Here is a 16,411-nt window from a genome sequence, read left to right on the forward strand (position 1 = left end):
TAAACAGTCAAAACCATGCCAGGTACTGACTGTGAAACAAACCTTAATTTATTCATGTGTAGTGCAGGAGAGAAAGACCTTGCATTAGATGGATTGACACAGTAATTGGGGTAATGAGAGTAGCTGTGTCAGAGACAGGGAGATTGGCCCAGGATAGAGCAAGCTTCGGAGCTATTGTGCATAGGGTAGCTAAGAGTTGCATGCAATTCAATGGCACCTTACAATAAAGTTCAACTTGAAGAGAAAGTATTTAAAACAAGTCAATGAGAAGCAAAATATGATCTTAAGTATATTGCACCTGAATTTAAGATCATCTTAAGAATAGGTTTGAAGCACAGAATGCCAATGATCAAAGACCAGATTCACAAAAACAGTTAAAAGTATAAAATAAAGGGGGGGGGGATGGAGTTATTGCATAGGATTGTGAACTAGTCAGACTGGCAAAACTGTCTCTCTTCCATGAGGACACAAAAAGGAAGGGAAGCCCACACACATAAAATAAATCAAGTACCGTGAATTCAGAGGGAAATTATTGAGAAATAAGTCAGACATAGGAGAGTGGAAGCAAAAGTAAGGACCAAATAAACAGAAATGCAGGATTCCAGGCCCATTCGAGGTCTCACAAGAAAAGAAGGTAACAAAAGAAGGACTTGGCCTACCAGTACTAAACCACCACTACACAAAATATATCTCATCTTCACATCACTAATGAATATCTGGCAGAGCAAATTCCCATCAGAATGAGTTGGACAAACTGCTCAGAATGATTGATACTTCCCCACAGCAAACAGGCTAAAGCTGTATTGAGCCTGGAAGAAGTCCTGTGATGACACGGGGGCAGGACCCCAGTAAATTTAATCTAAAGTTGGTACCTTAGGGCAGTGCATGTTGTAGAGGATGAAGATTTACATACAATTGAGAGAGCACGTCCTTAACACAAAAGTTATACCTACAGACCTCATCTGAAATTCACACTCTGTGGAACAAACTGTGATCCATGAGCACAGGTAGATGCTGCCAGAGTAATACAAATACTCATACCTCACCAAATACTCACATCTCATCAGATTCACTGCATCAGGTACTTAAACGTCACGCGGTACTCATACCTCACCAAATACTAGCATACAATAGCCTGGCCAACCTCTGAGAACCTACCTCTCAGTCATGCCCTATATCTGACCATGACAAGACCCAAGACCAGTCCTATAACCCTCAGCTGCACTTACCTTAGGCCACAGGTGAAAAATTTAAAGATGAGTTGTTATTTTATGCTCTCTGGGTGGAACTGGCTCACAGCTGGGTCAGCAATAGGTTCTCAGATGCTATAGATACTACTGGAGGAGATTGTCTAGCTTTCTTTCATGGAGTGGCCAGAGGATTCAGGTCACCTCTCTTTGGGGTGGCAGCACAGCTAACCACAAACTCCCAAGGGTACAATAACACAGAGAATCACTGAACAGAAGTGAGACTCTTTTACAGAGGGTCAAAGACTTAGAAATTCAGTGACATAGTAAGCAGAAACACAAAGACCCTTTGCATCCAAGGGCAGCAGGGAAGGGTAACAATTCACTAACCCATTCAGTGGGCCTATTCCTACACTCTCATCATAGACTCTAACAACACACTGGTCTAGAGTGCCCACATATTCCATCAGAGTAATGTTCAGCATGTATCCCACTTGTCCAACACCAGATGTCAATCACCATCCCACAAACCAACAATATTGCATAGACAATGAACAGATAACCAGACAGAAAATCCATCAGCTATCTCACACACACACACACACACACACACACACACACACCCCAGAAGAAATGAGGATTAAAAAAAATCTATAATAACACCATCACCACAATGTTTTGGAAGCAATAGATGACTTCAAAACCCAGTAAAAAACCAAAATAAGATGTTATCCCCCCAAAGTGATCAAAATACAGAATCAGAGGATCTACCAGAGGAAGAAAGGCTGGCAGAATTCTCTTAGAGGGAATTCAGAATAATTATGACTGTGTGTTTTCACAGGATAAACAAGAGATATGAAGAATTTAATGAATACATAATAAAAAAGGAAAAAATAAATATAATACAGAGCAGATAAAATAATTAAACTTTTAGAAACTGTAGGAAAAACAGAGAACTACCAGAAATAAAACCGGGGTTTAAAGGAGGCCATTCCACTAGAGACGTTATTGTCAATGTCAGATGAATCTTGGCAGAAAGAATAACAGAGGGATATTTATCTGTATTTAATTGACTATGCAAAGGCATTTCACTGTGTGGAACACAACAAATTGTCGTTAACCTTGAGGAGAATGGGAATCACAGAACACTTGATTGTGCTTATGAGAAACCTATGCTTGGACCAGAAAGCAGTTCTCAGAACAGAGCAGGGAAACACTGCATGGTTCAAAATCAGGAAAGGGATGTGTCCTGTCACCATAACTTTTCAATCAATATGTAGAACAGATCATTCGGGAGGCAGGGCTTTTTGAGGAGGAATGTGGCATCAGGATTGGAGGAAGACTCATCAACAATCTACATTATGCAGATGACACAACCTTGGTTGCTGGAACTGAGGAGGACCTGAAGTGCTTACTGCAGAAGGTTAAGGACTGTAGTCTTTAATATGGATTTAAGCTCAACATCAAGAAGACAAAGATGCTCATGACTGGACCAATTGGCAGCACTATGATGGATTAAGAAAAGTTTGAGATTAGCTCGGCTCCACAGTTAACACTATTGGCACCAGCAGTCCTGGAATCAAAAGACGGATAGCACTGGGAAAATCTGCTGTCAGGGAACTTTTCAGAGTACTGAGAAGCAACGATGCCAGTCTAGAGACTAACGTGTGCCTGATACAGGTCATGGTCTTCAAAATTACTTGCTATGCATCAGAGAGCTGAACAATGACTAAGGATGACAGAAGAAGAATCAATGTCTTTGAGTTGTGTTGCTGGAGAAGAGTCTTGAACATACCATGGACTGCCAAGAAAACAAATAGGTCTATCTTGCAGAAGGTAATGCCAAGATTCTCCTTGAAGGCTAAGGTTTTGAAGCTCCATCTCACATATTTTGGGTCTGTGGCCAGAAGAGACCGATTTTTAGAGAAGGATAATCATGCACGGAAAGGTGGAGGGACAGCTCAGGAGAGGAAGACCTAGGATGAGATGGATTGCTACAGTAACTAGGACAATGGAGGTAGGTGTGTGAGAGTCAGTAAGACTGGCTCAGGACAGGGTAGGCTGAAAAGCTGTCATACAGAGAGGGTCATTATGCGTCACAGGAAGCTCCATCTCACATATTTTGGGTCTGTGGCCAGAAGAGACCGATTTTTAGAGAAGGATAATCATGCACGGAAAGGTGGAGGGACAGCTCAGGAGAGGAAGACCTAGGATGAGATGGATTGCTACAGTAACTAGGACAATGGAGGTAGGTGTGTGAGAGTCAGTAAGACTGGCTCAGGACAGGGTAGGCTGAAAAGCTGTCATACAGAGAGGGTCATTATGCGTCACAGGTAACTCGTCAGTGTATAACAACAAGAACAGGTAAAACAAGAAGCTGCAATACATGATGATAAGTCGAACATGTCAGACGTTGACACCATGTTTGAGTTATAGAAGAACAAAATTAAAGCTATGGAGCAGAGAATCCGTGAAACAGATGATAAAGTCCTCAGCACTAATTTGTTAGAGGGGAAAGGCAGAAAAAAGAAGGAAGGAAAACAAAACAAAAGCATAAAAATTATGTGAAATGCTGTCAGAAGAAATATCATGCATGTAATTGGAATTCCAGTACAGCAAGAATTAAAAAAGGAACTTGAAAAAATTATGGAAATTTTTTTCTGGGTATTAAGTGAGAGTGGGGTCGAGTCTGCAGAGCCTACTCCAGGCCCTAGCTTAAAAATCCTTCACGAGGCTTGGGGACTGGAGTTTCCAACCAATCTGGAAGTCAGCCGGCTAATTGGGTGAGATGGCTGGTGTCTCCATGGCAGTTTTCCTTGGTGGCAGTCAGGCAAGGGAAGTTTCCAGGGTCTTTTTTGTTGTGTGTCACTGTCCTTTTTAGACTTCAAAGGTGGATGGGCAGCCCTGACCCTTAGAGAAAGGCTAAGTAAAGCCTGTTCCAGGTCCTAGCTTAAAATGCTATTGGGCCCTTGGGCCTGTGGCCCTCAGGCCAGCCTTTAATTGTTTTTGGTGAAACATTCTTCTAGGTGGTGTAACCCTAGTATGTCCAATTGCTGTACAGGGGTAACCCGTGGTTGCTGTGAAGCCAAACACTGTGACACTGGTGAGTCAAATGAGAGAATGGTTACCCATGGTGGACAGTGTTTGGTGGAGTTCCCTGATTTTATTTAAGCTTATTTGCTTGGAAGCAGGAGTGGCATCTACTTCCATAATAGCTTGCCTCTGGAAACCCTCTGAACCTGAAGAAAGGACGAAATTTATACAGGTGTCCAGGACTTTCATTCATAGGGTCACTATGAGTCGCCTGTGACTTGACGACACTTAACAACAACAACATTATGAAAAAGAAGAAAATATGCACCCATAGATTGAGTGAATTCCAAACAGGGTAGAGTTTGAAAGAAAAACATTAAATCACATCTTAGTCAAAATTAAAAATCAAAGACAAAGAAAGAATTCTGATACTAGTTCAAGAAAAAAGGAAAAGTTATCTACAAAGGAGAATAAACAAGATTAAGCTCTAATTTCTCAGCAGAAACCATGTGAACAAGAATAAAATGGAGTGGCCTATATAAAATTGAATGAAAACTGAGAACACCTTGCCCAGCAAAATTCTCTGTAAAATATAACACAGAAATTAGAACATTCTCAGAAAAGAAGAAATTAAAAAGTTCACGGAAACAAGATGAACTTTACAAGAATTATTGAAGGAAGTCCTTCCCACAGAGACAAGAGCACAGAAAAGTAGATTGATCAAAGTAACAAACATGAACATAAAAAAGAACCCAATAAAACAGCAAAAAGAAATCTTTGTTGTTCAACAATTACACTGAATGTCAATGATACAGATGCATCAATTAAAATAAAAACAGCATATTGGATTTAAAAACCTCATGAACCTCATCAATATACTATCTGCAAGATCAACTTGAAAAGTGAGGAAAAATACAGACTAAAAACCAAAGGATGGGAAAAATATACCAAACAAATGGCAATTAAAAAAAAGAGTGGCAACACTGATCTCTGATAAAAGATATTTCAAAATAAATTCTGCAGGGTTTTAATGGCCAATGGAGAAAGAGGACATAACCCTAATTAATGTCTCATTGTGTTGTTATTATGTGCAGTCAAGTCACTTGCAACTCATAGCCACCCTATGTAGAAGAACCCTAAACCCTGCTCTATCCTGTGTCAACCTCATTTTCTCCAACACACCTACTCACGCTACCCCAAACACTGAATCGATTCATCTCACGAAGGGTCTTCCTCTCCTGTGCTGTCCCTCCACTCTCCCAAATATGATGTTCCTCTCCAAGGACTTGCAACATGCCCAAAGTATGTCAGATGAATCTTTAGAATCCTTGACTCAAAGGAGCAGCCTGGCTTCACCCTCCAGGACAAACCTGTTTGTTCTCCTAGCAGTCCATGGTATATTCAACACTCTTCTCCAGCACCACAGCTCAAAGGCATCAATTCTCCTTCTATCATTCCTAGTCACTGTCCAGCTCTCCAATGCATAGCACACATTTGTGAAGAATATAGCCAGGATCAGATCCGCCTTAGTCTCCAGCCTGATATCGTTGCTCTTCAGTACTCTGGAGAGGTCCCTGGCAGATGACTTTCCCAATGCAATTAATCTCTTGATTTCCTGGCTGCTGGTGCCAAGAATATTGACTGTGGAGTCAATCAAACTAAAACGCTTTAACTATCTTAATCTCTTCACCATCCATACTGATGCTGCCTATTGGCCTAGTGTTAAGAATCTTTGTTTTCTTGATGTTGAGCTTCAATCGTATTGAAAGCTGCAGTCCTTGACCTTCTGCAGCAAGCGCTTCAGGTCCTCCTGTTTTAGCAAGCAGGGTTTTGTCATCTGTATAACACAAGTGGTTGATGAATCTTCCGCCAATCCTGATGCCACATTCCTCCTTGTACAACCCAATGTCCCAGAAGATGTGTTCTGAATACAGATTGAAAAGGTATGGAGCTAGAATACATCCCTGGCGGACACCCTTGTTAATTTTGAAGATGCAGTGTCTCCTTGCTCTGTTCTGATGATTGCCTCTTGGTCCAAGTATAGATATCACATAAGCACAATCAAAAGTTCTGGGATTCCCATTCTTCTCAGAGTCAGCCACAGCTTGTGATCCACACAGTCAAAAGCACAGATAGACATTCCTCTAGTTCTCTCTGCTTTCTGCCAAGATCCATCTAACATTAGCTTTAATATCCCTAGTAACACTACCTCTTCTAAGTCCAGACTGCACATCTGGCAGGCTGTTGAAGTGTTGCTCCAGTAGTTTTTAGATAATTTTTAGCAGAATTCTGCTTGTATGTGATATTAATGATATTGTTTGATAATTTCTGCACTCTGTCGGGTAACCTTTCTTTGGAATGGGAACAAATACTGAATCAATCACTTCCAGTCAGTTGGCCAGCTGGGTGTCCTCCAGATTTCTTGGCACAACCTAGTGAGCACATCCAGAGCAATGTCTGTTTGTTGAAATATGTCAATTGGTATGCCATCAACTCCTGGAGCTTGTTTTTTGTCAATTCTCTCAGAGCAACTTGAACTCCTCCTTCATCACCACAGGCTCTTGCGCATACATTATTTCATTGAATTCTTCTGTGTCAGCTATTTCCTTCTGGTACAGTGACTCGGTATACTCCTTCCATCTTCTTTTAATGCTTCTTGGATCATTTAACACACTACTGAAAGCATCCTTAAGTTTTACCACTCGTGCTTGAATTTGTTTTTCAACTCCTTCAGCTTAAGAAATGCTGAGCGATTTCGGCCCTTTAGATTTTTTTACCCCAGTTCTTTGCACATTTCATTATAGTATCTTACTTTGTCATCTCGAGTTGCCCTTTGAAATTTTCTGTTTAGTTCTTTAATTTCTTGATTTCTTTCTTTAGCTTTGGATTCTCGGAACTCTAGTGCAATATTCAGAGTCTCATCTGACATCCATCTTGGTCTTTTCTTCCTCTTCAGCATTTGTAATGATCTTTTGTATTCTTCATGGACAATATTCTTGATATTCTCCCACAGCTCATTTTGTCTACATTTATTGGTGCTCAAGGCCTCAAACCTGTTCCTGATATGGTTTTGAAATTCAAGTGGGATAGACGTAAGGTCAAATTTTGGTTCCCTTGGATTTGATTTTATTTTCTTCAGCTTCAGCTTAAACTTGCATATGAATAATTGGTGGTCTGTTCCACAATCAGCACCTGGCCTTATTTTCACATCTGATATTTGGCTGTTACAGTTATTCTTTCCATAGATGTAATTTATTTGATTCCTATGCATACCATCAAGTGAAATCGATGTATATAGCTTGCATTTGTGTTTTCTATCATTCTATCTCCAGCCTCATTTATGTCACTGAGTCCATGTTTTCCAGCTACTGATCCTTCTTCCCTGTTCCCAAATTTTCCGTCCTGATCAATGCATCTTAATTGTATGGTCGATCAATTTCTGACTTCAAAAGTTTGTAGAAATTTTCCATTTCCTCCTCTTTGGCTCTAGTTGTTGGTACATTTATTTGAATGATAGTCATACTCACTAGACTTCCTTGTATGTGTATAGATATTATCCTGTCACTCATCACATTGTATTTCATAATGGATCTATAAACGATTTTTTAAATTATGAAACCAACCCCATTTTTTTCTCACCTTTTCATCTCCTGCATAGTAGATCATATGATCATTTGATTCACAATGTCCCAGGCCAAGCCATCTTACTTCACCAATACCTAGTATGTCAATATTTATGTGTTCCATCTCTTTTTTAACAACATCCAATTTTCCTACATTTATGATTTTCACATTCTAACTTCCAATCACTGATGTCTGCTTACAGTTGTTCCTCCTTCTTTGTGTTTCCTTATCTGATATTTCAGTCTCAATTGCCATGTCTGCTAGTCTAAGTGTGTTCTGTTGTACATAGGATTTTAAAAGGCCTGGAATTTTGAAAGTGGATGGCCAATCCTTCTTTCTACATACTCAATTATACAGCTTCAAAACACACACACATAAAAGCCAACAGACTTAAAGAAATAGACAACACGAAAATCATAATAGTGGGAGACTTCAATTCACTACTCTCAATGAAAAAGAAGAGAACTTGAAAGGAATTCAATAAAGATATAGAAGAACAAAACTATGCACTTGACCATTTTGACCTTATATCCATATAAAGGATATGTATATCAACAGGGTATGTATACTCAAAAAAAGTTGAGTATACATTCTTCTCCAGCACACGTGGAAGATTCTCCAGAACATATCATATGTTAGATCATAAAGCTAGCCCCCATAAATTCAAAACTACAATAAAATTTAAGGGAATTCCTTCAGACAGAGATGCCAAAGGAAAGTGGGTGGACCATAGTAACTAGGAACAACAGAAAAAGAAACGCAGCAAAATGGCAGTGATAAAGATGGCCTGTCAATAATGACACTTAATGTAAATGGAATAAATGCACCAATCAACAGAAAAAGAGTAGCAGGATGGTGAGAAAAACAAAGCCAGTGAATATGCTGTCTAAAAGAGACACATCTCTAAGAAATGAAGAGAAAGATAGACTCAAAATCAAAGGCTGGAAAAAATATGTCAAGCCAATGGCATCCACAAAAAGCAGGAGTGGCAATACTAATCTCTGATAAAATGGACTTCAGAATGAAAAACCACCATAAAAGGTAAGGAAGGGCACAATATAATGATTAAAGGGATAGTAATTCATGAACACATTACATTGGTTAACATGTATACGCCAAATGATAGACTTCCTAAATAAATAAAACTGTTAACAGAATTGAAAGGGAGCTCTGGTGGCCTAGTGACAAGACTCTGCACTGCAATCCCAGAAGTACCCAGTTCAAACCCACCAGATGCTCTGCTGGAGTAGAAGGGGACATGCCTTCATGAATTACTATGCCTTTAATCATTATATTGTGCCCTCCCTTACCTTTTATGGTGGTTTTTCATTCTGAAGTCCATTTTATCAGAGATTAGTATTGCCACTCCTGCTTTTTGTGGATGCCATTGGCTTGACATATTTTTTTTTATGGACCAATTGGCAGCATCGGGATGGATGGTGAAGAGATTGAAATTGTACACAGCTTTAATTTGCTTGGCTCCATAGTCAAGAGTCTTGGCACCAGCAGCCAGGAAACGAAAAGGCGCATTGCCATGGGAAAGTCTGCTGTTAAGGACCTCTCCAAAGTACTGAAGAGCAATGGTGTCTCTCTGGAGACTAAGGTGCGTCTGATACAGGCCATGGTCTTCACAATCACTTGTTATGCATCAGAGAGTTGGACAATGTCCAAGGAGGATAGAAGGAGAATTGATGCCTTTGAGCTGTGGTGCTGGAGAAGAGTATTGAGAATACCATGGACTGCTAGGAAAACAAACAGATTTGTCCTGGAAAGGGTTAAACCGGGTGGAGCCTTGGAGGCAAGGATTCTGAGGCTCCGTCTAACATACTTTGGACATGTTGTGAGGAAGGACCGGTCCCTGGAGAGGGATATCATGCTTGGGAGGGTGGAGAGATAGCGCAGGAGAGGAAGGCCCTCTATGAGGTGGATTGATTCAGTGACTGGGATAATTGGGATGGGAGTGTCAGAGACAGCGCGATTGGCACAGGACAGAGCAGAGTTTAGGGCTGTTGTACATAGGGTTGCTATGAGTCGCAAGCGACTCGACGGCACATAACAACAACAACAACAGAATTGAAGAAAGAAATAGAAAGCATAACAATAGTGGCAAGAGATTTTATCACTCCACTCTTGCCAAAGGACAAGTTAACTCAAAAGAAACTTAACAAAGATACAGAAGATCTAAACTACATATTCAGCCAACTTGATCTTGTAGATGTAGTGAAAGTACTGTACTCAACTAAAAGTTTATTCACTTTCTTCTCAAGTGCACATGACCCATTCTCAAGAATTAATCACATATTAGGGCACAAAGTAAGCCTCAACAAATTAAAAAAATATTGAAACCATATAAAGTATGTCTCAGACCACAATGCCAGAAAATGAGAACTTAATCAGGGTAGGATAAATCTTGTAAAGCCACCAATTTGGAAGCTAAATAACATCATGTTAGAACAAAACTGAGTTATAGAAGAAATAAAGAATGAACACTTCACCGAAGAAGACACTCAGATGACCAACAAGCACATGAAGAAATGTTCAAAATCCCTAGCTCTAAGAGAGATGCAAATCACAACAACTATGAGATATCATCTCACCCCAGTCAGAATAGCAAAATTTAACAGAACAGCAAGCAACAAATGCTGATGAGGTTGTGGAGAAACTGGAACACTTATTCACTGTTGGTGAGAGTGTAAAATGGTGCAACCACTATGGAAGGCAGTATGGCGCTTTCTCAAAAAGTTGCAAATAGAGATACCATTTGACCCAGCAATTCCACTACTGGGAATATATCCCAAAGAAACCATAACTGACATCCAAGCAGATATATGCATACCCATGTTTATCGCGGCTCTGTTCACAATAGCAAGGAGTTGGAAACAACCCAGGTGCCCCTCAACAAATTAATGGATAGAGAAGCTGTGGTATAGTCACACAATGGAATACTACGCTGCATTGAAAAACAAGGAGCTCATGCAATAGTATTAAAAATGAGTGAGCCTGGAGGACATTATGCTGAGTGAAATATCTCAGATGCAAAAGGACAAATATTGCATGGTGCCACTGCTGTAAAATGGGACTGATATCAGGGTTGGGGTAAGACTGAGAAGTATACTGCAATGAAACAGATGAGGGATTGAATAATTTAAAAGCGATGTATGATAGTGTCTTATGGTTATCACAAGAGTCTACAATTAAGGTTGCATAGTGCAATGTACTTGGGGCGGTGGGAGGGGTGTGGGGGGATTGTGTACCAGGGAAGAAATATTTCTTTTGCTTTTGAAAGAGAGGAGCGAACTGGGGGGGGGGGGGGGCGGGGAGAGAAGTGCAGCAATGAATGAATGGAAATCCAAAATCTCTGTAAATGCTCATTAAAATTATTAAGAAAATAAATAATGAAAAAAAAAGTTCCTCAAAACAAATTATAATAAAAATACAACGTACCAAAACCTCTGGGAATAGCAAAGGCAACCCTCATAGCAATAGGCAAATGCATAAAAAATGAAGAAAGGCAAAATTAATGATCTAAGTCAACATGTTCATAAAATAGAAAAAGAACAATAATTTAAATCCATACCCTCTAGAATGAAAGAAATAACAAAAACAAAATCTCACATCAATGAGATAGAAAACAGGAAAACAACTGAAATAATAATAAGAAGAGCTGATTTTTTCAAAGTGTCAATAAAATTGACAAACCTCTGGGAAACGTAACAAAAAAAAAGGAGAAGCCATAAATAACTCGATTGAGGAATGATAGAGGTAACAGCACAACAGAACTACAGAAAATTAAATCTTAACAAAAAGGTTTAAAAATTAAATTATAACATTAGAATATTATGAAAAGCTATATTTTGATAAATTTGAAAACTTAGAAGAATGGCCAAATTTCTTTAAACTCATTCATGCCCTCCCCTTATTTACATGATCAAATGTAAAACACTTGAATAGACCCACCACAAATGAAAATATCAAGCTGGTCCTAAAAAAGACTCCCTCAAAAAAAAAAATCATTGACCAGATGGCTTCACAGCTGAATTATACCAGACATTCAAAGGAGATTTATCACCAATCCTATTTAAGTTACTTCAAAAAATAGAAAAAGAAGGAACACTCCCAGAGACATTCTCTGAAGCAAGTATAATCCTAATATTAAAACTAGGCAAAGATAATACAAAAAAGAAAACTACAGACCAACATCTCTCATGAATATAGATGCACAAATCCTTAATAAAATCCTAGCCAAAGGAATTCAAAAGCACATAAAACATAATCATCATGACCAAATGGGAGTCATAACAGTTATGCAAGCATGGTTCAACATAAGAACAACAATCAATGTAATTCACCACATTAATAATACAAATAACAAGAACCATATGATCTATGATGCAGAAAAGGTATTTGACAAAATCCAACACCTCTTCCTGATTAAGACACTTAGCAAAGTTGGAATATGAGGGAATTTCCTCAACAAAGTGAAAAGTACATATGCAAAACCAAGAGCCAATGTCATTCTCAATGGAGAAAGACTAAAAGCATTTTCTTTCTGCACAAGGACCAGGCAAAGATTCCCCTTGTCACCACTTCTATTCAATATTGTATTTAAAATACTTGCCAGGGCAATACAATAAGACAAGGAAATAAAAGGCATCCAGATCACTGAAGAAATGATTAAACTGTTGCTATATGCAGATTATATGATAGTGTATACAGAAAACCCCAAGAGCTCAACAACAACAAAAAATGTTAGCAATTGTACACCAATTCAGTAGAGTGGCAGAATACAAGATTTATATCAAAAAATCAGTGGGATTCCTCTAACAAGGAGGACTCAGAAAAGAAAATCAAGAAAGCAATACCATTTACAATTATTCTTGTTATGTGCTGTTGAGTCACTTGTGAACCATAGCAACCCTATATACAACAGCCAACCACAAATTGAGATACTCGGGAATGAACCTAACTAGAAGCACAAAAGACCTGTAGAAAGAAACTACAAAACACCTCTGTGAGACAAAATAAAAGATCTAAATAAATGGGAAAATGTCTCCTGTTTATGGATAGGAAGACTCAATATTGTGAAAAAGAGAATCCTATTAAAAACAATTTACACATTTAACGCATATTTGATACAGATACCGAACTTATTTTTCCAGGCAATCGAAATGAAATTGTCAAGTTTATTTGGAGAGGAAAGAGACTCCAAAAAAGCAAAACACTTCTGAAAAACAAAAATGAAGTGGGAGGCAGGGCACTCTCTGGCGTCAAAACTTACCACACAGATCTAGTAACCAAAACAGCATGGTGCTGGCACAATGACAGACACATAGACCAATGGAAAGGATTGAAAACCCAGAAATGGACCTCTCTATGTATTTTTTATTTTTATTATTATTATTTTATTAATTTTAATGAACATTTACAGAGATTTTTTATTTCCATTAATTCATTGTTGCACTTTTCTCCCGGCCCACCCCTCCCCTCCCATTCGCTCCTCTCTTTGAAAAGAAAAATTCCTTCATTGGTATACAATCCCCCCAACCCCTTCCCACTCCCCCAACCCCCTGCCCCGATTATATTTCATTATGCAACCTTCATTCCGGACTCTTGTGATAACCAATCATATATCACCTTTAGTCTGTTCTTTCCCTCATCTGTTTCAATACAGCATACATAATTTATCAAGTTTTTTCACAGCCTTACCCCGACCCTGATGTCAGTCACATTTTACATTTGACCAGGAAATAAAACCTATCGAAGGGAGAAATGACAAACTCTTAAAAAAATGGTGTTGGTAAAACTGTACTGCAATCTGCAGAAACTTGAATCAAGATACCCATCGCACGCCGTACATGAAAATAAAGTTAAGGTGGATCAGAGACTGGAGAGTAAAGTCAAATCATAACCTTCATCAGCTACAAACTGGGATCAAGCTTTCAAGGCCTAGTCTATGGTATAAAGAGACTAACAAATACATCCATAAATGTACAGACTGAAGAGGATAAACTTGATGAATGAGACCTTCTAAAGATTAAATCTATGGGCTCATCTCACTTTTTTCAACAGGGTGAAAAGAAAACTTATCCCCTGGGAACACCATCTCAGACAAGGGTCTCATAACAGAAGAAAAAGACTGGTAGTTCAATTACAAAACGGACAAAAGACATAGAAGGCCTTTTCAAAGAGGAAGACATTTGGATGGCGCCCAGACACATAAAGAAATGCTCAAAATCACTGGCAATAAAAGAGATGCAAATCAAAATGAAATAACATCTTACCCCAGAAGCAGTGGTAAAGTTTAGCAGGACAGCAAGCAATACATGTTGGAGAGGATGTAGTGAGGTAGGCCCTCTCATACAATGTTGGTGGGACTGTGAAATGATACAACCACTCTGGAAGATAGTATGGCGTTTCCTCCAAAGGTTGATCATAGAACTTACATATGACTTAGCTATTCCACTATTAGGAATATACCCCAAGAAAATTATAACTGAGACACAAATTGAGATCAGTACACCAATGTTCATAGCAACGTTATTTACCATGACAAGATCACGGAAACAGCCTAAATGTCCAAGTACGACTAAATGGATTGAAAAATTGTGGTACATTCACACAATCAGGAGCAATAATTTCAAAAAACTACTACCTAACATGGGCTGTGGCTTCCCAGGTTTTGGGGGTTGAGTGCTTTTTCCGGCTTGCGTTTGACATGCGGAATGGTTCTTTCCCCAGGAGCGAGGCCCTTGAGGCTTGGCCTAGGGTTTAAGGCAGGCGGTGGTAAAGCCCCAGAAGGGGGAGGAGAAGGAGGTCATGCTGTTTCCTGGATGACTCCACTCAAAGACTTTGTGGCTTCTCACTGCCTGAGCATGGTGTGGTGGTCCTCGTGCGCAAGTAATTGCAAGTTGGTGGAGCCGTGTGCTTCCTTCAGGCTTGAGTTTGATGTGTGGTACTGCTCTGCCCTCCAGGAGTGAGGCCCTCAAGGCTTAGCCTAGGATTTAAGGAGGGTGGTGGCTTAAAGTCCCAAAAGGAGAAGGCAGAGAAGGAGGCCATGTCCTTCCTGCATGGCTCCACCCAAGTTTTCTGTGACTTCTCGCTGCCTAAGCATGGTGGTTCGCATGCATGAGCAAGTAATGGCCAAGTTTTGGGGGTCGAGTACTTTTTCAGGCTTGTGTTTGACATGTGGGATGGTTCTTCTTCCCAGGATCGAGGCCCTCGAGGCTTGCCCTACGGTTTAAGGCAAGTGGTGGTAAAGCCCCAGAAGGGGGAGGAGGAGGCCAGGCTGTTTCCTGAATGACTCCACCCAGAGTCTCTGTGGCATTTTGCTGCCAGAACATGGTGTGGCAGTCCTCATGTGCAAGTAATCACAAGTTGGTGGGGTTGTGTGGTTTTTTGGGCTTGGGTTTGATATGCAGTACTGCTCTGCCCCCTCCCGCCAGGAGTGAGGCCCTTGAGGCTTGGCCTAGGGTTTAGGGCAGGTGGTCGCTTAATATTGGCCAATAGAATCTAACAGCATATAAGAAAAATAATTCATCATGACTAAGTGTGAGTCATAACAGGTATATAAGGATTAGTGAACATAAGAAAACAATTAACATAATTCATCACATTAACAAAGCAAATAACAAAACCCATATGATCCTATCAATTGATGCAAAAAAAGATATTTGACAAAATCCAACATCCTTTCCTGATTAAAACACTCAGCAAAATAGGAACAGAAGATAATTTCCTCACCATAATGAAAAAGTGTATATGTAAAACCAAGAACTAATACCATTCTCAATAGTGAAAGACTGATTCTCCTTATGAACAGGGACCAGGTAAGGATGCTCACTTTCATCATTAATAATCAATAGAAGTGATTGCTATTGCAGTATGAAAAGAAAAAGAAATTAGAAGCATCCCGAAAGGCAAAGAGCTGGTTAAACTGTAGCTATATGCAAATGATATGATAGTGTACACAGAAAATCCTAAGGACTCAAAAAAAAAAAAAAAAAAAAAAAAAAAAAAAAAAACAAAAGCTCTTTGCCATCTTTCTGGTTCCCCTGAAGCTGCATCCATGAAATGAAGGTCGAGCTGTACAGTTTCAGCGGGTACAAAATCTACCCCAGGCACGGGAGGCGCTACACCAAGACCAACAGGAAAGTGTTCCAGTTTCTTAATGCAAAATGCGAGCCGGCTTCCCTTTCCAAAAGGAAGCCACGGCAGATCAATTGGACTGTCCTCTACAGAAGGAAACACCAAACGGGCCAATCGAAAGAAATTCAAAAGAAAAGAACCTGCCATACAGTCAAATTCCAAAGGGCCATTACTGGTGCATCTCTTGCTGATATAATGGCCAAGAGGAATCAAAAGCCCGAAGTTAGAAAGGCTCAACAAGAACAAGCTATCAGGGCTGCCAAGGAAGCAAAAAAGGCTAAACAAGCATCTAAAAAGACTGCAATGGCTGCTACTAAGGCTCCCACGAAAGCAGCACCTAAACAAAATATTGTGAAGCCTGTGAAAGTTTCTGCTCCCCAAGTTGGTGGAAAACACTAAGTTGGCACATGAGAAATAAAGAT

At 39.6% G+C, this 16,411-nt stretch overlaps 1 protein-coding gene across 1 annotated transcript; it reads left to right on the forward strand.

Moving 5' to 3' along the window:
• The first annotated feature begins 15,914 nt into the window (after positions 1 to 15,914).
• LOC102851419 (60S ribosomal protein L24-like) lies at positions 15,915 to 16,388 on the forward strand. Its single transcript, XM_006889938.1, has one exon. The coding sequence runs from the start codon at positions 15,915 to 15,917 to the stop codon at positions 16,386 to 16,388; it is 474 nt and encodes a 157-aa protein (XP_006890000.1).
• The last annotated feature ends 23 nt before the right edge of the window (positions 16,389 to 16,411 follow it).

Source organism: Elephantulus edwardii, unplaced genomic scaffold (genome assembly GCF_000299155.1).
Source record: "Elephantulus edwardii isolate Elephantulus edwardi_28Jun2011 unplaced genomic scaffold, EleEdw1.0 scaffold00083, whole genome shotgun sequence".
NCBI lineage: Eukaryota > Metazoa > Chordata > Mammalia > Macroscelidea > Macroscelididae > Elephantulus > Elephantulus edwardii.